At 34.0% G+C, this 25253-nt stretch overlaps 1 protein-coding gene across 3 annotated transcripts in view; it reads left to right on the top strand.

The window, feature by feature from the left end:
* LOC140450377 (puratrophin-1-like) overlaps positions 1 to 25253 on the top strand; it is a 1292549-nt gene that overhangs the window by 433068 nt on the left and 834228 nt on the right. For all 3 annotated transcript variants that reach the window (XM_072543974.1, XM_072543973.1, XM_072543975.1), the window contains one exon: positions 20971 to 21156. In XM_072543974.1, coding sequence (XP_072400075.1) covers positions 20971 to 21156 — 186 coding nt within the window. The remainder of the gene's footprint in view (positions 1 to 20970; positions 21157 to 25253) is intronic.

Genomic DNA, 25253 nt, shown 5'->3' with positions numbered 1-25253 from the left:
GGCGGGGACAAAAACAATAACAAAAAGTAACAACATGTCTGTCACAAGGAGACAAAGTAAAATGCAGGAAAGGAAGGAGGATAACAGAGAAGATGAAACAATTTTGGAAGAAGTATCGGATAATGAAGGAAATGTGACAATAGTTGAGGAGAGAAAAGAACTATCAGGAATAGATAAAATATTACAACTAATGCAACTCCAGTCACAAACAATGGCAGAAACAAAACAAACAATAGAGAAAAACCAAAATGAAACATCAAAGAAAATGGATAAAATGGATAGAAATCAACAAGAAACAAAACAAACAATGGAAGAAAACCAACGGGAAACAAGACAAGCAATAGAACTAAATAACAGGAATATAGAGCAGCGTTTGGAAAACTATGAACAGGAAATTAAAGGATGTGTTGAGGGGATAAAGAAAGAACTGATACAACAGATAGAAGAAATAACCCTAAAGAATGCAAAACAAGAGACAGAGATTAAAGATATCCAAAATACAATGAAGGAGATACAAAATTGCCAGAGAAAGGAACTAGAGATGCAGAGAGAAGAAATAGAAACTAAAATGAAGGATATTAAGACTGTCCAGAAAAAGGAATTAGAAAAATTAGAAACAAAATTTGAAAACGTTTTACAAGAAGACATGCGAGAAATAGAAAGAAAAATGGAGGAAATCAAAAAGGAACAAAATTCAGGGGAAAGAAGGGAAATGGTCATCCATGGAACAAGCGAGGCGAAAATACAATTTGGCGGGGATATTCGGAAAACACACCCAGTACCGTTTGTTAAAAATTTGAAAACCAAATTACAACATATTAGATATTTTGACGATTGCAAAGAAACAATTAGAAACCATTTGAAAGAAGGAGCAGCGTTATGGTATGAAAGCAAGGAAGATGAGTTTGAAAATTGGACAGATTTTGAAAATAAATTTCTCAACTATTTCTGGGGGAAAAATAAACAGAGAGAAATCAACCAAGAGCTACAGAATGGAAAATATCACGAAAAAATGGGAATATCTGAAGAAAGATATGCTTTGCAGATATATAACAATTCAAAATATCTAGAATACAAATATTCTACCGAACAGCTGGTAGAAATGATCAGCAGACATTTTGAGGAAACGTTGGAAGATCACGTGATTTTGAGAAACTATCAAGATATTGATAGTTTGTGCCAATTCCTTCAATTAAAAGAAGCGAAAAGAAAAGAAATGAGAAATAGAAGACAACATGACCAATATAATGGACCGGAAAGAAGGTATTCATCAAATTATGACCAGAGAAACCGACATCCCAGATCAACAAACGAATATAGGCCGAGAAATTACAATAATTACAATAGACAACAAAATTACGATAACAGGAATGACACACAACATAGAACATATGAAAATCACAACAGGAATAGAGATGCACAAAATCCTCCGAATAGGAATACTAACGAACAAAGGGACGATAGAAATAACCAGAGCTTCCAACAACAAAATAGAAGGGAGATGAATCATGTAGCAATAGGAAACGACAGACAAATTTCTACTTCTAATCTAATATTTTTAGATGCATTTATAAAACATAAAGCGATTAAAATTGTGATTGATTCTGGATCGGAGATATCGCTAATCAATAAAAAACTAGTAAAAGAATTAAATTTGGACAGATTAGTGTATAAGATTCCTAGGGTTGATTTAGTGGGTGCAAACAATAAAAATTTGACGACAGTAAACGAAGGCTTGGGAGTACAGATAAGAGTGGGAAACAAATTCCATATTATGAAATGTGTGGTGATTGAAGATTTAAATCATGATATGATAGCGGGAATTGATGAATTGAGGAAAAAAGATATCACCATAAATTTTTCGGAAAATAAACTGGAAATCAGAGCAGAACCAGACAACACAGGAGAAGAAAAGCAAACAGATAGGAAAACAAATTCTGAAAGGATCAATGCACAGGAAAAACGCAAAGAAATCGATATGACTGTAGAGGATAAACCGAAAGTACAAGAACAAGATCTAACAGAAAAGAAAAAGAGAAGGAAGAAAAAGAAGAAGAGTTCGAAAAGAAAGCAGGAAAATAAGATGGAGACCAGAGAAAAATAGGAAATAGAAGGTACAGAAGAATTGTTGGCAACCGACGATAAAACAGAATGGAAGCAGGAAGAAAAAGAAGGTATCATCAGAGAAATGAAAGGAATAGAAACATGGTGCTCGGAATACCAAAGGGAATTAGAGGATAAAAAGAAAACAGAAGAAAAAATGGCATTGATGGACGAGAATCCAGAATTTTGTGAAGAAGTATTATGGACAGTGAACACATGTGAACAAAGGGTGGATGAAAGAAAAATAAATTGTGGAAAAAACATGGAGAAGGAAATAGAGAAGATTTTAGGAAACCATGGAGATTTTGTTAATAAAGTAAATCAAGTGGTTAAAAATTATGAACTTTCTTTTAAGGGAAAATACTTGGAAAAATTTAAAACGAAAATATATCCAATCCCGTATAAAGACAGGCAATATACGGGGTATTTTAACATTCACGACATTTGTCAGTATCATAAGTAGATTTTAATAACATAGTGAAATAATTTGATCCTAGAAAACTTTTGTCATTTTTAAAATTTAACAAAGAGTTTTCGGCAGATCAAATGGCGGGGATTTGTTATGATATGTAAAATCGAGAAAAATATTGGGTTGATTAAAATATTTCAAAGTTCAAAAAAACATTAAAATATTTCAGATAAGTAGGATAATAAACAACAAACATTTCGAAGAAGGAAAGTTATTAAATTCTTGGATTTCCTGTACTTAACAAAATGTAAGCTTTGCATAAATTATTTCTTTGTTATACTTGAGTGACCCGCATAATTATAAGTGAAAACAAAAAGACAATTGAACGGGGTTTTCCAAAATACATTAATGCAATGATTAGAGACAAATAGAAGAGATTATAGAAAGAGGTTTTTGTTAGTTTTAAGAATTATAGAAAAATATTATTTGTAAATAAGTTTTAGGAAATTTTATAATTATAGGTAAAATTTTGTTTGTTATCGAAATGAAAAAATGGGGGAATTGTGACGAGTTTTGATTGGCGGAGATTGAAAAAGGTGGGATAAGTATGTAGGAAAAAGTTTAGCGAGATTGAGGAGAGAGAAAAGATATAGTCAGTTGGTTTTCCAAATCTGTAAGAGGAACAGGGATTGTTCTCTGGCGGTTCCTGAAATGTAGCAAGCAGTAGTGTTGAATGTTAGTGAGTTTTTGTGGAGTTAGTGTATCTGACAGAAGCTGAAGCAGCAAAATATTGTAAGTCATATTTCTCTACTTATATTCCAAGAGTCACTGTTCAGGCCAACGAGAGATTCAGTTTATCGTAAAGAGAAGATATTCCAAGAGTCATTTTTCACTCGGGCCAACGAGAGATTCAGTTTATCGAGAGGAGAAAGGCTATCATAATTTGAATGATTTGTGCTTTTGAAGGAGATCATTAAGGACGATATACTTGCAACAATCTGTGTAAGATTGCTGATTACATAGGGAGCGGTTGAGAGGAGATAATATAGTCTACAAGGAACAATGATTTGGACCACTCATCATCAGAGAGAGATATTTTGTTTTCTGCAGTTTTTTTTTTCTTTTATTGATAACACAATTTTTACACGTAATTTAAAAAGGATATAAATATTTTGATTAGGAGAGTTAGAATAGTTTGGGATTTTGAGTTTTCAATTAATATTGTTTGTACCATAAATTTTGATTGTTCACGTACGGAGAACAAAATTTTGAGAATCCTTATATGAGATTTGTTTATTGAAAACTTTTGAGTGTGAATTATTTCATTATTTTTATTTCAATATATAGTGTTAGATCATATGTGTTTTTTATTATTCCGGTATTCTCTGGACCTTACCTTTCACATGTAATAGCATAGATATTGAAGCACGAATTTAACCCTGAGATAAAAGAATTAAAAATTGTGATAGAGTCATAATCATATCATTTAAATAATTTTAATTAATCAAAAAAAATTAATTAGCTAATTATTGCTTGGCGCACCAAGACTTTAAATATCACAATAATATATATATATATATATATATATATATATATATATATATATATATATAAAGAAAAAAGGAGTCTTCGCTGACAACGTTATTTGAAGCTGATGTTTTCTTCAGGGCTTCCGAGGTCTCAGTCTCCCGACCCCCAGGCACTACTACACTAATCACTACGACGTGAAGTGAAGTGTAGTGAAGTGAATATCTGGGGGCTCGGGAGACTGAGACCTCGGAAGCCCTGAAGAAGACATCAGAGAGGATGTCGAAAGCTCGGTGCAATAGAAATCAACGCGGTTCAACGAATGTTACGAATTCCGTGGACCGACCACAGACAAATATTTCAATTTTAAATGACGTGATAAAAGTGAGCAAACTTCTATCCAGCAAAGTGCATCCCCAACAATTAAAATACTATGGACATGTTATGAGAGCAGACACAGAAAACATGGAAAGACTTATTATTCAAGGTCGAAAGGTAGAAGGCCGAAGATCACGAGGAAGATCTCCAACAAGATGGATTGATCAAATTACAATCATATGCAAAAAACCTATGCATGAGTTAAAAAAAAATGAATAGAGACAGAGATCTTTGGAGGATGACAATACACGACGTCATCACGATGACCACTACACTCCCTCCGGGGATAAGGAATATATATATATATATATATATATATATATATATATATATATATATATATTTGAAGAACGTAGTAAATAATTGGGTAAACAGCTGATAGACTAAGTTATACTCTTTTTACTATATTCAATATATTTCGCCTATTTTCATAGGCATCATCAAGTACACGTAAACTTAACACCAATTAGCATAAATACCATCGTACATAGTACAAACTCATCACCGCCATAAAACTAGGGATTTTAAAATAGACCCCGAGAGATTGGTAAACTCATCACTGGCCTACCTGCACCTCGTGGCGTGGTAATTTGACACGAATAAATATAAAATAGATGTATTAAATGTAAATGCAATTTATTGGTTTTTATTTGGGAATTCCACAAAATTCTATTGATAGAACTGCTCTTGATTACGTTTTGAGCTAACGCGGACGAAAAATAATAGTTATCAATAATTTCAAATTTCAATTGCTAAAGTCTTGAAACCAAACTGCCTAAATGTCATACAACAGGTGAGTAGATGTCAACTGTAAAACATGTTTTTTGTAAACAAGGCATTATATCACTTTGTTGCTTTAAGTAGATTACCCTTTCTGATATTACAGCTTTAGATTTCTGATTAAATTGCTAGTCACATTGTCATAGTTTTAGATTTTAGGTAGATCATTCTAAAACATTACTATCTCAAAAAGTATGCCAGATATTACGTTGACTTTTCACCTATGGATGTGGCGCAAAAGATTTTTGGTTTTTTTCGTTATGACAGTTTTACATCAGACACCATTTAATTAATTAAGTTTGATTGTTGGTTAAATTTTCTGGATTTTAATTGCAATATGAATCAAAAAATTAATATTTACAAAACTGTTAGATACAAACCAAAGTATGTATATAAAATATGTATGTTACTATCCATTTGAGAAAAGTACGGTAATAATAATAAGTGCGAATCGGTGTAATATTGAAGATGGTGTTCTACTAAAAACAACCTAAATCATGCCACATGCAACGTTTTGTTTAGCCGAAAATAATTTTTGGTGATAGACCACTTAATTCTGGAAAACTTCGTTACTTTTCTTACTTGACACAATTTCCATGTTTCGTGAACGGTGGTAGAGTGAAAAACCCTGCATATTTTAAAGTTTGAATCTAAACACAAATATATGTCAATATTTTTTGCTAGAAGTTTTGATACAAAATGCCAGGATTGGAAAATCATTTGGTATAAATAACTAGTTTCTATGTAGAATTGCAATTGTACTCTTATAATAAGTTTTGCAATACCAGCTGAAGATCCAAATGTTTTTTTGACTTAACCATATCTGGATCGTTTTTTATAATTTAATAAAGTATGATATATCACATGAAACAGTATATATCACATGAAACGGAAAAATATGCATTATTAAAATTTGACTAAAATGAAACTAAAAATCTACTAAAAACTAAAAAGACTCTATTTTATGGAATATAGTCCAGTTATCTGAAAATGACGAGTATGTGTTTATATTTCTATAATTATTTAAGTTGCGAAAAATATTCTGCACTACGACTTGAAACACAATCACTTAAGCGACCTTCGAAAACGAAGCCGGCAAGTCATCAGCAACTCCTGCAAGATGAAAGCTCAAGAGGACTTATCGGAGAAGCCATCAAAAATCATTCACCAAAAGATTACAACTTCTTCTTTCAAAGAACACCTAAAAACAACGGACATTTCTTGTATTCGGAGGAATATGAGCAACGATCGTTTGCATTTTATCCCACCTGTATCGAAGACAATGGGGAAGCGCATCAAGCAATCGGACATATGAATATAAATACGGACCGCGATAAATGTTTTGTGTTGTATAACGATTCGCAAAAAATATTATTTTTGGCATTCTTGAAAATTTACGTTACTTTGCGAAAGCAAAAGCATATTACATGGATAGTACATTTCAATATGCTCCAAAATTCATCTTACAATTAGTTACCATCCATGGCTTATTAAATGGGCATTATGTTACAGAACGAGTCGGCGATTGTTTTGTCAACTATTTCATGCGGATATCCTTAACCTGCCTTCATTTATGAAAATGGCCGATTATATGGTAGAGAACTACATAAGTAATCTCTTTTCCGTCTAACTGTTTGGGCATCCCAGTCTAGCCACATTTCGCCACAAATCCATGCGAATCCTTTTATTCCAATTTTCCAGCTATTTTTAATAAATATTTTCATTATAAAGTTCATTATCGAAAACCTATGCAACCAACTGAATTTTCAGATCTCAAAACCGTTTAGATTGGCAGATACGTCTAATAGGCCACACCGTAAGAAACCCGATATTATTATAGTAAAGCAATTTGTTAAAAATAATTTCTGAATTTAATAAATTACCACATAAACGAGAAGTGTAACAGATAACAGACAATCCTCTGCATTAAAAACCAGCGCCCTGGGGTAAAAATCCTGGTGATGAGTTTACCTATCTGCGGTGATGAGTTTACCTATCTCCAAAGGATGCCGGTGATCAGTTTTTCTATACCTCGGAGGGTCTAATAATTTTATGGGGTTCTGAAATAGTTTTTTTTTACCTACTAAGTGAATGTGTTTAATATAGAAATAAATAAATTGGTTTTATTAATTATAACTGATAGATTTATAAATAGAAGTAAGGTTAGATATGTATTTGATGTACAGTTTTATTTTATATGTATAAATAGTTAGCTAGTACAATTTTTTGGTCTTTATCTTATTAAGATAAACAGTTTAAGAAGTTTATCAGCAATGAACATTATTAATAAATTAAGCGACAGATCTTAGGTAAACCTGTTACCCTTGGTTCTTCTATTATTATTCAAGGTTAGTAAATAGTAAATAATAGTAAATTATAACTTAAATAAAACAAAATATCTGTGCATAGGGAAAGAACCCATGAATCTGATTTTAGAAGATAACTCGAACGAAAAAATAACTATATATACCTCGAAGCTATAATAAATAAAGACAGAAAATCAAGCATAGAAGATCACTAGGACGAAAAGCAGTGATCAGAATAGACACTATATGGTGGCACAAAGATATAAGCGAAGAAAAAAAAATAAACATTTACAGCACAATTATAACAATTAATGCCATATATAATACAGACACCTTGAGATAGACAGAATACGATACAAAAATATTGAGCACTGTGTATATGGACATATGGCAATTATCATGTGAAATATTCAAACTAGACTGTAACGATAACGCCGTCATCGCTTGCCAACAGTTCTCTCTGTGTGCTCGCACTTCCAGCAACACATAACCACTACCATCGATGCACGCTAGAGATGGAACACCGGCAAAAAGTATAATTTGCTGGGAAATAAGTTCGATCCGAAGTATTGATCTGACAAGAACTTCTGCTCCGGTATCTGAGTATTGATTAGAGTCCACCGTTATTTCCCGTTTCTGCGATCGATTATTGGTCGACCGCTTACGCTTCACACCTTGCATAGGCCAAATTTTAATCGGCTGCTCACAGATCTTCGTCCTACCCATCCGAACGCTGCTAGCATTTATTTTCCGTTCACCAGCATTAACGTCGAGGACCACAGCCAGTTTGTTTTTGTTTTATGTTTTTTATCCAAGAAGATTTATCTTTTTATTTTACGTATTGTAGAACAGTAAATTTTATTTCGTTTGTTTTGTTATTTATTTGAATATTTTTTATTTAAATTAAACTTGCGTTTTACTGAGCCTGGTGTCTAATGGAGCTACCTGTACCAAGACTAAGAATATATATACAATTGATGTAGAATGTCTTTCAACGTTGTCCGATGCACAATTTCCATTCGTGTCGGTTATTCCATTGTCCTTCTCTAAGTTCTTTAGAGCTCATTGATTTTCGTACTCCTTCCATCCATATTTTCTTCGGCCTTCCTCTCGCCTGTCTTCCTGTCGGTGTTCATGCAGTACTTATTTCGGGAGTCTACTGTTTTCTATTCGCTATACATGTTCGTACCATATGAGCTGCTTTTGTTGTATGCCATCCATTATTGTATTGCCTTATTAGATTAATTTCCGTGGTTTCTACCTTTTTTAGGGTTTTCTCTTTTAATCGCCACGTTTCACGTTCGTAGACTAGCATACTTTTTACCAGAGTTTTATAGATATTAAACTTTTTCTTCTTAATTATATTCTTGTCCCAAACAATTCCGTAAAGGCATCCTGAATGAGAAGCAAGTGCATCAAAGGGGTCAAGACAATTATAAATCAATTGGAAAATCAACATCTGCAGTGGTATTAACACGTAGTTTGAATGAAGAAAAAGTGAGTACCGAGAGCAGTGTAAAATTGGAAATCCTTCGACAGAAAAAAAAGCGAGTAGGACCAAAAATAATATGGGAAACTTATATCGAAAAAGTAATGAACATAAGAAATTTGATAAAGAAAAATATATTTACCCGTGTACTAAAGGAAAACACATTTATTATATAAGACACACAATATGCCTTCAATATGTTTACAGTCAATCATATGCTCTATTAAGCATATTTTCCAATTTAAAAAATCATTATCCCTCTCTTTTCATCCCTAAATGGGGCCCACCTATTAAAAAAACCCGGTGAACACTCCAGGAAATCAGTTCTGATATTACACAATAAACACAAAGTTGCCAACACAAAAAACCAACTAAAACATTCTTCTCCCTTGTAATTACTTCCCCTATTGTTCAAAAATATACCCTCATGATCGTCTAGATTTCCCCTATGTAACGTTAACTAACCATAACTCTGTCTAATAGGCGTAACCGGCTGAAAAAAGTCCTCAATCTACTTATTGTAAACATTGGCGCACCTAAAGGGTCTCGTCCAAGTCTGCCTTTTTATGTTGTACTTACTCTTTTGATGATATTTCGGCCTCGTGTAGCGTATAATATATTGAATGTAAAGATTAAAATGAAAAGGGTAAGTTGAAGAGTGCATTCATTATATGCCATAAAACATTAAATTTTGGTTACCAGACGTATACAAAAAAATGCAAACAAATACAGTATAGCCATAATTTTGTTTAATTAAAATAAAATTTTGTACATTTATTTTATAGAATACATAATTATAGCAAAGAATATAGACGCTAAGCGTCTACTTTTTTTTATAATGAATCAATCCAAATAAATTTAGATTATCACGCATTAGATTCACAGGTACAGTTTAATAGTCCAGCCGTCAGAAACGAAAATGCTTATAAGGTCAATTTTGGGATCCAAAAACACCTCCCTCGAAGGGCATCAAATAATCGTATAAAGAAATGTGTGTGAGTTGATTGGGGGTCTGAGTGCTACACAGGAGTTGGCTTGTGTAAGATCAAATGGTAGGTATGAAAGAAAACAACCATACTGGTAAAATGAGCGGCTTGAACATCTGAGAACAAATTGCATGAGAAGAAGGGAGTGTAAGAGGTTAAGAAGAGTGCAAACAGGAGATTTGGAAGAGAGAATAAATGAAATAAAGATTTTCAAGATCTCGACAGGGATATCTGAGGGCAGGGCTTCAAGATTTTCTGTACCGAATTGAAAAAGACACCCTAACCCCTGCCTGAGGAGGAAAAACTCCATTTAATACGGGAACTCTTTCGTCAGGTGGAGGATAGGTGTGAAAGGGTTACTGGTTTCGTAGAGGCGGAACATCTTAGTGAGTTGGAACTCGGCGAGGCTGTTGGACGGATGAATATCTGAAAGACACCTGGCATAGATAGAGTCATGCCGGAGACAGTAAGACTCGCCGCACTAAGATACCCGCAGGTTTTCCTGAGATTGCTAAACAAACTGCTTGAACAACAGCAGTTTCCAACAATGTTGAAAGACGCTAAGGTTGTCCTTATCCCGAAAGGTAGAGGTGAAGAGGAAGAGGTGCAATTTCGGCTAATTTGCCTTCTTAGTTCGGTAGCTAAATTGTAAGAGCTGCTTTTGAAAGGCCGCCTTGAGCGAGAGCTGAAAGAAAAGCATGAGCTGTGCTACCGCCAGTATGGTTTTTGAGCCAAAAGGTCCACCATAGATGCGGTCACAGAAGTAACCTCTTTAGTCACGCAGAATGTAAAGAGATGGGTGGCTCTCATCCTTGATGGTGGCTTGATATCAAAAATACCTTTAACAAGGCGTCGTGGGAAAAAATCATGTCCATGCTGAGAGAATTGGACATTAGTGAGTACGTGGTCAACGTAATTGACAGATATATATCAGAAAAATATATCAGTATCAGATTGTCACAGGGTATTTAGCAGGGTTCAGTATTAGGTGTCATCCTATGGAATGCCATGTAGGACGGGGTGTTGAGGCTACAGATGCCAAGGGGATACACTCTTGTAGCTTATGCCGATGATCTCGCACTGGTGGCGAAGTTGAATCAGAAAACATGGCTAATGCGGCTAACACAGGCCTGCGTCGTATTAGTAGGTGGATAAGAGAGAACGATCTACAACTAGCACCTTAGAAAACTGAAGTGTTAGTTCTCAAAGGGAGCCGGAACAAATCCTCTCTTCTCCTTATAGTGGAAGGTGTGGAGGTTGCACCGGTTAAATATCTTGGAGTCTGGTTGTCGGAAGGACTGAGGTTCGGAGTACACATCCAAAAGACGGTAGAGAAGGCGAACCGAAATCTGGAGGCATTGATACGGCTGATGCCAAACATTGGAGGCCCAGTTAACACCAAAAGAAGGGTGCTAAATGGAGTTTTCCAGTCGGTAGTAACCTTCGTTGCCACCGTGTGGTGTAGCGCACTGAACACTGCAAAATACGCCAAGTTAATGGAGACTTCAAAACCGAATGCTTCTCAGTATACGTAACGCATACAGGACGGTTTCAAATGAGGCTCTGTATGTTATTGGAGCGGTGATACAGATCGTTTTGTTGTGCAAAGGGCGAGTGAGGGTATATGCGATGAGGATGGATGAAAACATAGATAAGAATGAGAGAGAGAACGATAGTGGAGTGGCAGAGAGAATGGGTGAATGATAGCAGAATGGCAAGGTGGACGAAGGAGGTGGAATACGGTTAATCCGGCACTACCCTGGGTTTTTCTGGTTCAGTATTCTATTCGGCCGAAAAATGCTAGGGTGTCTTGCTCCGTGGCGTTAGATGTCTAAAAAAAGATTTCCTCCACCGTTGTCTGCTAGAATTTAATGGATACCATCTTAGGCTCTTACTGGAATCTGGCAATATGGCAATTAAAGAAAATCATGTATATTTAATCAAAAAATCATAATATAAAAATAAGAATTGACTGTTTCGGGATTTGTTTTCATAATTTTGCCACTCATTGTATTGTATATTGATCTTCATACTTCATTCTCTAAAAAATCGGTAATCCATAATTTGACATAAAATATGTATATACAAAAAAAATATTTCAATAAAGCTTCTCTTTCTGGTTTATTATAAGTATTATGTAACTTTGTAGAGTAAGCTCCTCAACTACACCCGATGGATCTGCTTTTATGCCTTTAACGTTATTAGATATTCGAATCAGGATGAGTCTCGAGACTCGGAGTAAACTGCCGTTTAATCAGGCCCTTAGGTACTGTTCTGGTCCAAATATTCTTACTGAATGTCTACCGTGAGAAAGCACTTTTTCTGTCTCGAATAATGCAACTCTAGACTGCACATGACACACCTCTGAACAAACAATAACAATAGATAAAAAGTCAATTGTAGCGAAATAGCCGAGAAGAACATTTATCCAGGCGTGCGTTATATATTATGTTATGTAGGCAAAGAAGATCGTAATTGTTAGTCTTATAATTGAATGTTCATGTTTTGGATATGCGTTATTAGATACGTGATAGATGCTTAGTAAAAATTTACTTTACATACATCAATCAAAATTACTAGGGTAAAATAATTATAATTAAAAAAAAAACGATTTAAAACAACAGACACGGAACAGTCTGTTTATTTGTTTGACAAATTTACAAAATAGTAGTGTACCTTCCTGCAAAAACTAATGCAAAATTGGTTCATCTTAAGTGTTCTAATAGTGGTAAAAAGCTTATCAAATTGTCATCTTAGATCAAGTGACGCCCAATGAACCGATAATAGTAAGAATATTATAAGTAAATATACGAGTATGTCATCATTACATTTATTTGCCCTTATCCTTATGCAGGGCTTCCTTGTTTACATTTAAGCGTCTCCACCAAAGAGGTCTTTCTCCACCACTCCTTTCACGAACTTGCAGCTCAGGTTTCTTCGTAGATAGATTCAATGAGGTGGTTTTTGGCGTATTCCACTGCGACCTTTTCAGATCTATTATCTGAGATATGATTCTTCTAGCCCTAGATTACATTGTCTAGCGTGACTCTTTTCAAAAGCTCTAATAACTTGCCAATCTAGAATCTAATAGATCTGCCAATCCCATTAACTTCAACTGCCTGTTCAGCTTACAGTGCTCTGTTAGACCTGGTATAGATTTTACTGTTTTCTTGTCTTTGCTTATTACGCCTGCCGTAAATTTTGGCGAATGGTCTGTTATGAACTGTTTCGCCTCTCTTTGTCCTGGTGAATTATTCCACCTTTCCAGAGATTTGTTTCTCCTGTTTCACTAGAGAGAGTTGCTACTGGCTTTTCCTCCAAGTATGTCTTTCCTTCCTTAAATCTTAAAGTTAACTTTTCCACTCCGAAAAAGGGTGACATTTGGAGTTTCTGGAGCTCTTTTCGAGATTCAGAATCCATTTAGAAGCTTCATAAAACTCCTTTTTGCTGAAGGTTTGCTACACCAGACTGTCCATAGATGTGTCTGAGCCCATCGTTAGTGTATTAAGGATCCTTTTGGACTCAAGACGTTCCCCATGTTCATCTTGTATATGAGTGCGGCTTGAGTATATCTTACACCTCGCAAGCCCTGATAGATGCATTCTTCCAAGCCGTTAGGATTGTAATCACCTCCTTTATCCACGTCGCAATTGTGTCATCAGCACAGTTCAGTTCTAGAAACCCCGGCCTGTGCGTACTCATAACAGAAGCGGCATTTTGTCAAGCAAACTAATGGCGATAGAATAAAATTAAGAATAATAATGTCATGAATGTGTTTAGAATAGTTAAGTGTTGTGGATGTAAAGTAATTTTTGAATTTTAAACATAGAAATAGGTTTTTTATATTGAACAAAGATGACAGACTGTGATAAATTTTATCAACATCACTTAACATCATTGATGATACAACCTCATTAAGTTTCTCCCTGAAGAAAGACATAACTAATGTCCGAAAGCTTGGAATAAAAATTTACAAGAGTACACGTTTCATTTTTTATTGCTGCAAACCCAATATTTCATGTTTACTTCCTTACGTTGTCAGCAAATACTTCTGGTTCATTATATATATATATATATATATATATATATATATATATATATATATATATATATATATATATATATATATATATTCTATTAAAAGATTTAAAATATCTTGTAAATTTGTAAAACCTCTAGGCTTAATGTCGTCGATAACATTAGAATATTTCTACCGTAACAAATCTTCTTGGAATGTTCTTAAATAACTCATGTACCAACTTCCGAAATACCATCTTTATCAAAAGCGACTTTCTAAGTCGTTAGTAGTATTATTCGTCACTTCCTAATATATTTAAATCATTAGGTAACTTAACGTAATAATTTATGTAGCCTAAAACGAACACAAAACTTGTCGTCGATAATCTAGTGACACAGAGAAAGAAAATTTATTCCTGAGGAATTTTTATCAACATCTGTAGTATTTTTATTAATATTAATGGTTTTGTAGTAGCACCGACTGTTAATTTTTTTATTTAATTTATTAATAATTTGTTATTCAAATGAATGTGATTACTGCTTGAGAAATTGTTGTAGATTTTGTGGTTTTGAATATATTCGATAAAAAAGTAACAAGAAGTAGTGGTACTACAAGTAGCCTTTCTGTGAAAAGGATAATGTTAAGTTTACTATTAACAATGCTAGTGATAACATGTCATCCATTCATCCACATCGAATCATTTGTTTGTGCTGGAATAAAATCCAATATTTTATTGATCTTCGGCTTGGTCTGCAAGTTCTTTCTGATAAAAATGTTCAATATCTATTCTCACGTAGAATGTGATAGCATAAATGCGTACATCCTGCAAAGCGTATGGTACAAGAAGATGAAGAAGAAGGTAGTGAATGCTGTTAATATCATTGGCCCTACAAATTTTCTGGTGCCGTACGCTCTGCAGCATCTTTGCATTTATCCTGGTTGTATTATGCGTACGGATGCTTTTTCTGCTTTTCTTATTTTTGTACTGATCTCCGGTATGTCGAACTAGTTTCTTAGGTGTGTAAACAATGGGTGACGTTTGCTACTTGGTTCTCCCTGACTTTAAATTTTCCCCATTAAAATGGTTTTAGAAGATTATATTTGTCGCCGCCTAAAATATGACCAAAATATGAACTTAACTTGCCATTTAACGATATTTAGAAGCTCTCTTTGGGTATTAGCTCTTCTTAAGGTCTCTTTATTTGTAATAAGGTCGACTCATCGAGCTTAAGCAACCTTCTGAAATAACATATTTCGAACGATTCAATACGATTTAGCGATCCTATTGTAAGTGACCAAGCCTCGCTATCATACATTATTATTGGTTATATGTAGCATTTTAGGATGCAAATACGGATACCCCAAGCAGTTTTGCGCTAAATAAGGTAGTTATTGAATCTTGTAACGGTTCAAAAAAAGTATGAAATTTTAATTCACGTAGTTCCAATTTATTTTAATTCAGAAAGCTGTAATTTTTATTTGACACTGTATAGGTTGTTTTATATGCTTAAATGCTGTGAACGTGCTCCGCTTTAAATATTTTTCTCTGTAAAAATTGTGTTTAACAGATCAGCAGAATTTGTAACTGTTTAGAAATTGCCAAATGCTCTGGCATATTCCTGAGAATTGATCTGCTAGATAGAATATTGTACAGGGTTCGGAATATTTCTCCAATATTTTATATTCCGCACCTGGGTAATTGTAAATAAGTTAGTCGATTGGACACCTTAAATAATATTTTCGTGCCAAATATAATGAACATATACAGTGTGGTTAAAAAGTTATGAACCAAATAACCCTTTCAGACCCGGTGTCCATTGCAATGGACATACATTTACGTAAGCCTTACAACAGAATTAAACTCCTGTAAATTTCTGACAACTATATATTTTTTATTTTGATATCTCAGTTACTACTAGTCATAAAAATTTTCAGTTTAGTTTGAATCATAGCCGAGTTAAGTGCTTTTAAAGATAGTGTGACATAGCGAATTCACGATACCCCGGAAAGCGTAAGTAAATATCATGTTTCTTCAAGTCGTAAATTTATTATATGTAACTAAATATTATTTTACATAATAGTAGACAGATCAATTTTTATACTTCTTATTCGACATAGATGCTTTATTGTTGTTTTTTGTCAATACCAAACATTAAAATTTGATGTCCATTGTAATGGACTACAGGTCTATATTGATATTTTTGTGTTAGGTTTTAATCCGGATAATCCAAGAGACCAAGACATTCTAAGGTCCTTTTTAGATGATGACAATGAATATTGTCATCATTCATTGAAACAACATTCCAACCTTTGGTATTTTTAGGAGGAACAATTAATATACAACCCTGTTGATACCTTACACAAGAATTTGAAATCATCTACAAAAAACCAAGTATCAGAATGTATTGGAATAAGGTATTCAGTATAGAAGTCTTCCGCAATTTTATGAGTAGAGACAGATTTTTTAAGCTTAGGAGTATTGTACATATTGTTAACAATCTAGGGAAACCTAACGATTGTACAGATAAATTGTACAAAGTTAGCCCGTTTTTGAGAGTATCTGAAAACGTTGTACTGAGTTACAGAAAGAAACAAACCTGTGTGTGGATGAGCAGATTGTACCGTTCACGGGAAGACTCAATATTAAACAATATGAAAAAAATAAACCATCTCCATGGGGCATTAAAATTTTTGTTCTATGTGGAGAAAGTGGAATTGCTTATGACTTTATAATCTACCAAGGTTTAATAACGAAAATTACAAAACAATTAAACGACGAGTTTGGTTTAGGTTCATCAGTTGTTCTGCGCCTGGCCAAAGATATTGCAAAAGACAAATATCTTTACATCGACGATTTTTTTTCTAGTTACAAACTTTTTGAAGAACGCTATAAGAAAAATATATACTCTGTTGAAACGTTAAGAATTGACAGATTCCAGAAACCTCCAAACACAACAGATAAACAATTACAAAAAAAAAGAACGGGGATATAGCAAAGAAGTGGTAAATGATGAAGGAACTGTGGTTTTATGCAAGTGGCAAGATAGTAAGTCAGTGCTTGTAGGTTCGAATTTTGTTGGAAAAGGAAAAGAAGACAGTAGAAAGATGGGATAAGAAGCAAAAGAAAAAAATAATGAAAAGTCAGAGGCCGGAGTAGATTTACTAGATAAACTATTGTCATATTATAGAATCTTTATCAAGTCAAAAAAATGGACATTGCGTTTAATCTTCCATGCCTTTGATTTTGCTTGTGCCAATAGTTGGCTAGAATATAAAAGAGAGCAGCTTAGTTTACTTTCCAGATATCACATGGATTTGTTAGATTTTAAAATACAAATTGCCGAGGCGCTAATTAAAGTGGTAAAAACCAATAAAAAAACATTGGTCGTCCCAAAATGTCAAATGAGAATTCTCCCCACACTCCAAAAAGACCTAGTGGAAATTAGACCATTGAAGGAAATAAGGATGGATAAAATAAATCGTTTACCCGAGTATGACAACAAAAAGGAAGCATCCAGATGCAAAAATGTTGGGTGTAAAGGGAAAACGCATGTTTTTGTGAAAAATGTAATGTACATTTATGTTTTGTAAAGAACAAAAATTATTTCAAATATTTTCATTTAAATTAACTCGACATTTGCTTGTATAATATATTTAATAAAAATATCGTATGTAATTATTTTCCTAAATTCTTATTAAAGTCCCAATGTCCATTGCAATGGACATTCTGTCATACGACTACCTGTTAAACAAAAATGTCAAAAATATGATTTTAGCCTATTACAATCTTCCATTAAGAAGATTCAATAGAAAAATATTTTTTTTCTGCAGAGAAAAAGTCAGGTCTGAACAGGATAAGATGTTGGCAAAATAGATAAAACAAACAGTATCTTTGTTACTGATGAAGTAAGACCCATTAAGTATGGGGTTTTGAGATCGGATAAGTGTTGTGCCCTTAGCCGATCAGGTCAGTTAACGTATGTTACTACCTCAAAAAAACACCCCATAAAAAATTTAAAAAAAAAATCTTTGAATTATTGTGTAGTTAAAGTTTGAATAAAAACTTTACCAAACAAAACGTTATATTTACCCTTTTTACTCTACAGTGAACTCAAGTGACCACGCTAAAGGGTTAATCATAACTCCCCCATTAAAAACTTACCCACACCAGCGCCTAGACTAAATGTGGCGCCTCAATGAATACAAAACATTGCATATTAATGACATAAATCGTAATAGTAAATAGTGAGCAAACACGCATACAGAATTAAACGCAAACCCTTTTTGGAGGATTTATTGTTCAAAATCAAATAAGAAAACGTACGCAATGCTGTTACGTCTTTTAATAACTGGTATTGTTCAAATACTCTGGGGAACGGTTAACTAAAAATTTATGTATTTACATTGATGCAAGTAACGTATCTAGTATTTACAGTAAGTTGGTAAGTAGATTTAGATTTTTAGTTTATGGTCCATAGGCGTCCAAAATACGAACTAAAAATAACAAAAAAAAATGTAGATTAATTATTCAAGGTAAACTAATTTACTTAAATGTCAAATGTATCAAAGTAAAGATAGAGAAATCTTGGCAATTTTTATGAATTGGGAAACAGGTTTTAATACGATATAGGCATACCAATAGATTATAGTTTAATTTATTTTTTATATGCTATCTTCTCTTAACGGTTCTGAATTTTGACAGTTGGTATCGGCCATAGTGCTGAAGCTATATCTGTCAAATTGGTTGTAATTAATTTAGGCTGTTTTGTCAGATTATCATGGATGGATGTAGCGTAAAACAGCATGTGCAAATTATATTTATTTACTTTTCCTATTCTCACCAGTTCGTGTCAAATTATGAGCTTTCAGGGCTCTACGACTTCTGAGGCTCTTTAGGTAGCTTGCTTTAGGTCTTCTTGTAGCTATTCGTACACCAGCAGATGATCATTGCTTTGTGCACCGCCACAGTCACACAGATCATCTTTAGTGCAGCTTCACTTTTTCAGATTGTACTTGCAGTCACTCAGGTCATTTTTAGTATAGCCTCACTTTTGCAGATAGTACTTGCAGCGGGCTAATGTAACCTGTTTAGAGGTTTCTTTCTACATGAAGAAAATTAAGTTTGATCCTGCAGGTAGTTTCACGTTATGATCGACTAGAGGTTGTGGATCGTGTCGGTTCCAAAGTTCTCTCTTTCGTTCGTTTGGTGAGGTTTTCAGCTGTGTTTTGTGACAAAGGAAGCTACCGAAGATGTGAGTTGTTCGACGTGACAATGTAGGGTGTGACGGTGTTCTTTGACTTGTTTGTTTTTTTAGGCCCCTGCGGGTACAGCTCTTCTGATCTTAGGTAGAGCTGTTCCTGCGATGGAGTAGATTTTAGGGACTAGTAGAAAGTACCCTGTACTTATTCGACTCGTCTCATTTAAAGCAATGTTTGCGCTACTACTAAAAAACCCGTGCAAGCGCTGAGATGCGAAAAACATGTGGATGAGCACCCAAGTTGTACCTGTCAGTTTCTTCAGGATGTTGTTTCTTGATGTGACTTTCATCTTTGTGTTCTGACGGTGGTGTTTGTATGTCAGGGATCTTTCGAATTTAACACCTAGATAATTTGGGGTTGGGTAGTACTCTAGCGAAAAATTGGATACCTCGGCCATATTCTGAGAGAAAAAAAATACGCAATCCCTCAACTAATCATCCAGGGAAAGATTGAAGGCAAGAGAGGAGTACGTCGCAAACAAATGTCGTGACTACGGAACATAAAGAACTGGACAGGCATAAATAACACTGGCGATTTGCATGCAGACGTCTGGCCTTAAGATAATTCTCTAACGTACTATAGGTGCACGGCACTATAAGAAGAAGAAGTACTCTAGCTCCTGACCCGACCGCACAACTTCAAGCTTTTTGTCAGCATCTTTATAATTTAAATGAAAAGCACAAATCTGTATTTTTTTCGAGTCTGGCTTTAGGTGGTTTCGCTCATAGTAAACTTTCAACTTATTTGGTGATCTCAAAAGTTTGCGCTCCACCTTTTCTGCTGCAATTGACACTATTCTGGGCCAATTCGTTCTTCTGAATTCTCCAACAGCTGTTTTCACTTTGGAGTATTACATTGACTAGCAATACATTGACCACTGATGGTTCTACAGTATGCATCTTATAAAATTGATTAATTTGATGTTGTTTGGCACCTTTTACACTTTAGAAACCAGACTTTTATCGCCCCGCCCTTTATATGTTTTATTTTAAAGCCATCTTTAATATATAAGGTCAGATTGAGAATCTGGTGACAGCAAGATCAACCAAGATGGAAACCAGTTTGTTCGCGGATCAGAGTTTCGTCTATGTTTATTTGTATGCGATTTAGGACCATACCTACGCTCCATGAGTTTAAAAACTTGGTATAACAATGAGGTCGGCGGTAACTTTTAGCTTTAGATGGATCTTTTTCAGGTTTGAGTATAACAATGACATAAGATTTCTTTTACAGTTTCGGGATCTTTGTGGAGAACTTTTTCTTTTATTTGCAGCTAGTTTTTGCAGTAGGATCTCGCCTGCTTCGATGGTTTCATCAGAAAAGAAATTAGCCTCGCATAAGGCTTCTTTATTTTTCTCCAGGGTTTCTTTGGAGTCGTTTTCATATTTTGTACTTTAGATTGTTGTATAACCTGGTTCTTTTTGATGGAGTTATAATGTATATTTATTGTAATGTTTATTTATGAGTAGACAAAGAAATATGTAATATTTCTTTGTCTACTGTTCTAAATATTTCTCTCAAGCCTTTTTTACGTACAATATTTATGTTTCTCTAATGTCAGTTCCTACACGTTTTCCATATGTCATCCTTATTGATGTATTCTTCTTTTTTATTTATTTTATAGTATATTTTATAGAGTTTTTCTTTATACATGACAAAAGATATGCATTTTACCCAACTAAATTTATATCTCTAACAGTTTGTTTTTATTTCAGATTAAGAGTGACGTAGAAAATTTGGTTGACAAATATTTCGGGAGTTTGTATAAGAACTACGAACATTCCAGAAAATGTTTAGTCAGACAAGCTCGGGATGTACTGGTCTGTGAATATCATGGCTGCCTACAGAAGTTCGAGGGAGAGTTTTGCGTCCAGGCGGAGAAACTGTTACAGCATATCAAGGTAAGACATTTAGTTTAGTGTGTAACATATTTGATATTTTGTTAAATGTGTAACTTATTATTTTTTAATTTCTTTATTACATGTAGTTGCTTCGTCTTCATTACTCGAATTCTCAATATGTTGATCCACAGTGTAATATGTTGTCTCGTTTTGTTCAGTCTCATTGTTTGTATTCAAGTTTTTGTCGAGGTATTCTTCCCATCTATTTATAATTTTTTGTTTTCCTGTTAGTAGTTCTTCTTCCTTGTCTTGGCAAATGTTAGTCTTGGCCTAAATAACTGTGTGCTTTTTTTTTATTCATTTTAATAATTTTCTTCTTTCGTGTCTGTTGTAATTCTTAAGGATTTTTTACACACTTGTTTTTCCTCTGTACGTACGTTTTCTTCTGTACGTTTTAGTCTATTGTACTCTCTTCTCATTATAAATTTTCCTGCTATTTCTAGTTTCTTTGCGGTTAGTTAAGTCTAGCTTGCCATTTTTCATCTACTGCTGATCTAAATTCATCATTATACAATTCGGCAGTTCTGTCTCTCTTGCCCTCTCCCACAGTTTGCTTATCAGGTTTTGTGCGAATTATTTTTAACTGTTAGGCCAGTAAAGGAAAAACAAAGGGTGAAAATTTTACAGATTTTTGAAGGTTCTGAAAGGTATGAGGGATAGCTAATGACAAATCCTTGAAGACGTACAACTGATTTTGCTTATTTTTTTAAACAATCATAAAACGCGAAAAAATTTGTTTTTTCCTTATAAAACCTTTTTTATACGTTATAGAAAAAAATTGTTCAAATAAAAGTTGTAGATGTTAAAAAGTTCTTTAATTTGAAAGTTTCTAAATTAAAATATATAAACAATTAACTTTTGAACTTTGTTTTTTTGATAATGGCATGTAATATAACTACTTGAAATTATGGAAATTAATGAGTTATTGAAGTGTGCTAAATCTCATCTAGATCGACGAAATAGTTAATATGATTATCCCGAAAAGCAACTATGTAAACAACTGTACTTATCCAAACAGTGACTCTAGCGGTATTTAGCAGATCGCAATCGACTCTTTAAGTCTTCAAATTTAAGGATGGAAATTCATTTTATCTAAGAATAATACACTGAAAACTTTTGTTTTCAAAATTTTCACAAAATTTATTATAATTTATTATCACTACAGCTGTTTCGGGCATAGTGCCTTGCTCAAGTGATGAATAACTGTTTGTCTCAAGTTGGTGGTTCAGAATTATGTCTGTATTTATAATTTATTAATTTCCTTAGATTCTAATAAAGATAGCTTAAGGCCCTTATTAGCTAGCAAGAATTATGCCCAACATAGGAGGACCTAGTGCAGAAAAAAGACGAATCCTTATGAAAGTTTTTTACTCAACAATTGAATATGCTACACCAATCTGGCATCAAGTACTAAGCAAACAAAAGTATAAATTAATATTGGAAAAAACTCAAACTAGAGCTTTAGGTCATAGCGGAAGTACCACCAATACACCTGCAGGCAAGCAGGAATAGCCAAGAAAATAAAGAAAAAAGAAGGGAAACAGTAAGAATGTGGCAAGAAGAATGGTAAAATTAACGGAGGACCACGTGGACGAGGGTGCTGATTCCGGATGTGGAGGAGTGGCTCAATTGCAATTACAAGAGCACGAACGACTTTTTTACACAATTTCTAAATGTCTATGGATCGTTCAGAGCCTATCTCAAAAGGCTAGGCAAAGCAACGGATGGAAACTGTCCGGACTGTGGCGTTAATGACACAGTCGAGCATTATGTATTTGAATGTAATAGATTCAATGAAGATAGAGCCGAAATGTATGCCAAAGTAGGCAAATTCAGAGCATATTCATAATGACGGTTATGGGAAGGGGAAAGAATGAATTTTGTGATGTTGTGAATGCAAAAACAAAAATTTTAAAAAGAAAATATATTCCAGGATTAGAATAACATCAACACACCAGGTACGATTCACCTGGAATGGTGCTAAGAGGATTTCCACTCTCACACAAAAAAATTTAAGTTCAAAGCGAAGTACGCTGATAAATATCTCGGTTTCTATATCACCCAGAAGCTAGATTTTTTTAAATTGCGGTAGATTGATAAAATAATAATAACTGTGCTATTATCTCCTCCCGGAAAAATCAATTAGTTAACTATCAATTTACAATTTTCGAAGCTTATAGCTGACGTATCAGAGATATGTTAAGTAGGGGGGCGCGTGCGCAACCATTGCTTATCATGTCGGTAACGCGATAGACTCTCAATTCGCTCAGGAGAGAGAGCAGGCTGAGTACACGCTCTTTCCATTGCTGTTGTTGACCTAAGAGGGTAGGGATCTCGGTCAGTGGCCATAGATGTGCTCTGTGGACACTAGCTAGGAATAATGCCTTATTTAAAACACAGATAATGTTTATTGCAAGAAATAAACAACAATCAAAGTACTAATACTAAGAATCTGCAAGAAAATATAATTATCTCCGGATCTGTAATCTGGGAGATAATTATGTCAATTAATCGTAAACTAAGAATCTGCAATAAAGTTGGTTAGTTTAAACAACAAAGATCAGTTTAAGAACAATTAAAAATATTCAAAATTTTATGAAAATTTTTACAAGTCCAAAAGTCAGGTATATGAAGGAATCGTGCCAGGACCCTGAAAATAGGTGTGGGACGTCAGGTATAGTGACTTTTGGACGAATCAACAATAAAGTGTATCAGAAGCTTATGACAAAAATAAATATAAACAAATTACGAAAAGTTTTTATCAAAAGTCGCTGAGACCTATAAAAAGTTATTTTAGGACCTGAATTTCTTCAAAGTCCCAAAACCAGAAACAAAAGCTGGAAAAAAAAAGTTAATTGTACCTGAAAAATATAACAAAGTTTAAAGAATAAACGTAGAGAAAAATGTTATAAAGTTTTTCAAAGGATACAATTCTCGTTCAAACGGCTAAGTCCCGTCAAGAGACTTAGCGAACCTAAAAGAGAAATAATTTCTTACATAAACTAAAAGTCCCTGAAAGAAAAATACAACATTAAATAGCAAAAATCCGTCTATCAGTAGCGACGGATTAAATGCTGAAATAAATCAGAATTTTGACTAAGCCAAAAAGATCTGAAAAATAAAACAAAAATGCCGGTGGTTCAGCACAAACCGACAAAGTTTCGCTTTGTCAAAAATTCCTGTAAGAAAAATAGGTATTAATACAAAATAAAACAAAGGTTCGAGTTTCTGGAAACTAAATCTACCAGAAGGTCTCTACTTGCCAAGAAGGCTGGATCTGCGGACATATCCTGACCAGATCTGAATTGTTGGCCATCGTGCACCAGTATTTATACCATAGAACTGGGCAATGGTTTTAACCGTCATTAACGGTTTTTAACCGTCATTAACGGTCCTTCTGGCTGTGGGCCGCCTGGACCTGCACGACCGCCAATGCTCAACTTCGGAAATTACCATTGGCTGCAAGTTCGTTGCATTTTGACCAATGACAATTCTGGAGTCGAGCAACAAATTTGGGAATTGCGACTGGCTGTAATTATGTTGTAATTTGACCAATCGCGAATTCCGAAATTTGCAATTGGCGACAATCAGACATGGCGGCCGATTTAGTGCGACTGGTGTACTAAATACACCGTAGCCCGTAGTTTAAGGTTAAATAAACACATTTGGAGTATTAATTTATAATTAGTAGGTATTATATATTTTTATAAATAATATACATTAATTATTAAAATTTAAATATTTCTTACGAAATAATAGTAAAATTCAATAACTTTTTTATGAAAAAATTTATTTATTTATTTTTCTTAGATTTTCCGATTTTTCTGGGAGATGAGAGTAGATTACCTAGTTCTTATTATTTCTACCTTAGGTTAAAAAGAGAGAATATTCTACGTGCCATAGAAGGCGGAATATTGCACATTTTTTCACTGCGCTTCAATTAAAAAAAAACGTAGCTCGGAAAATTCTCGCCTCGAAAAATTACGAATACAAGCACGTGACGTAAAAAATATCAAAGGTATTATAAATGTTTATGAGCTATAAAGTTACTCCTCTTTCAAACGACATTTCTAATAACGATTTTGATAAAATGTTAA

This window comes from Diabrotica undecimpunctata, chromosome 9 (assembly GCF_040954645.1).
Source record: "Diabrotica undecimpunctata isolate CICGRU chromosome 9, icDiaUnde3, whole genome shotgun sequence".
Classification (NCBI taxonomy): domain Eukaryota; kingdom Metazoa; phylum Arthropoda; class Insecta; order Coleoptera; family Chrysomelidae; genus Diabrotica; species Diabrotica undecimpunctata.
Note: the sequence above shows the minus strand (reverse complement) of the source record. Positions and strands in the feature narration are given on the sequence as shown.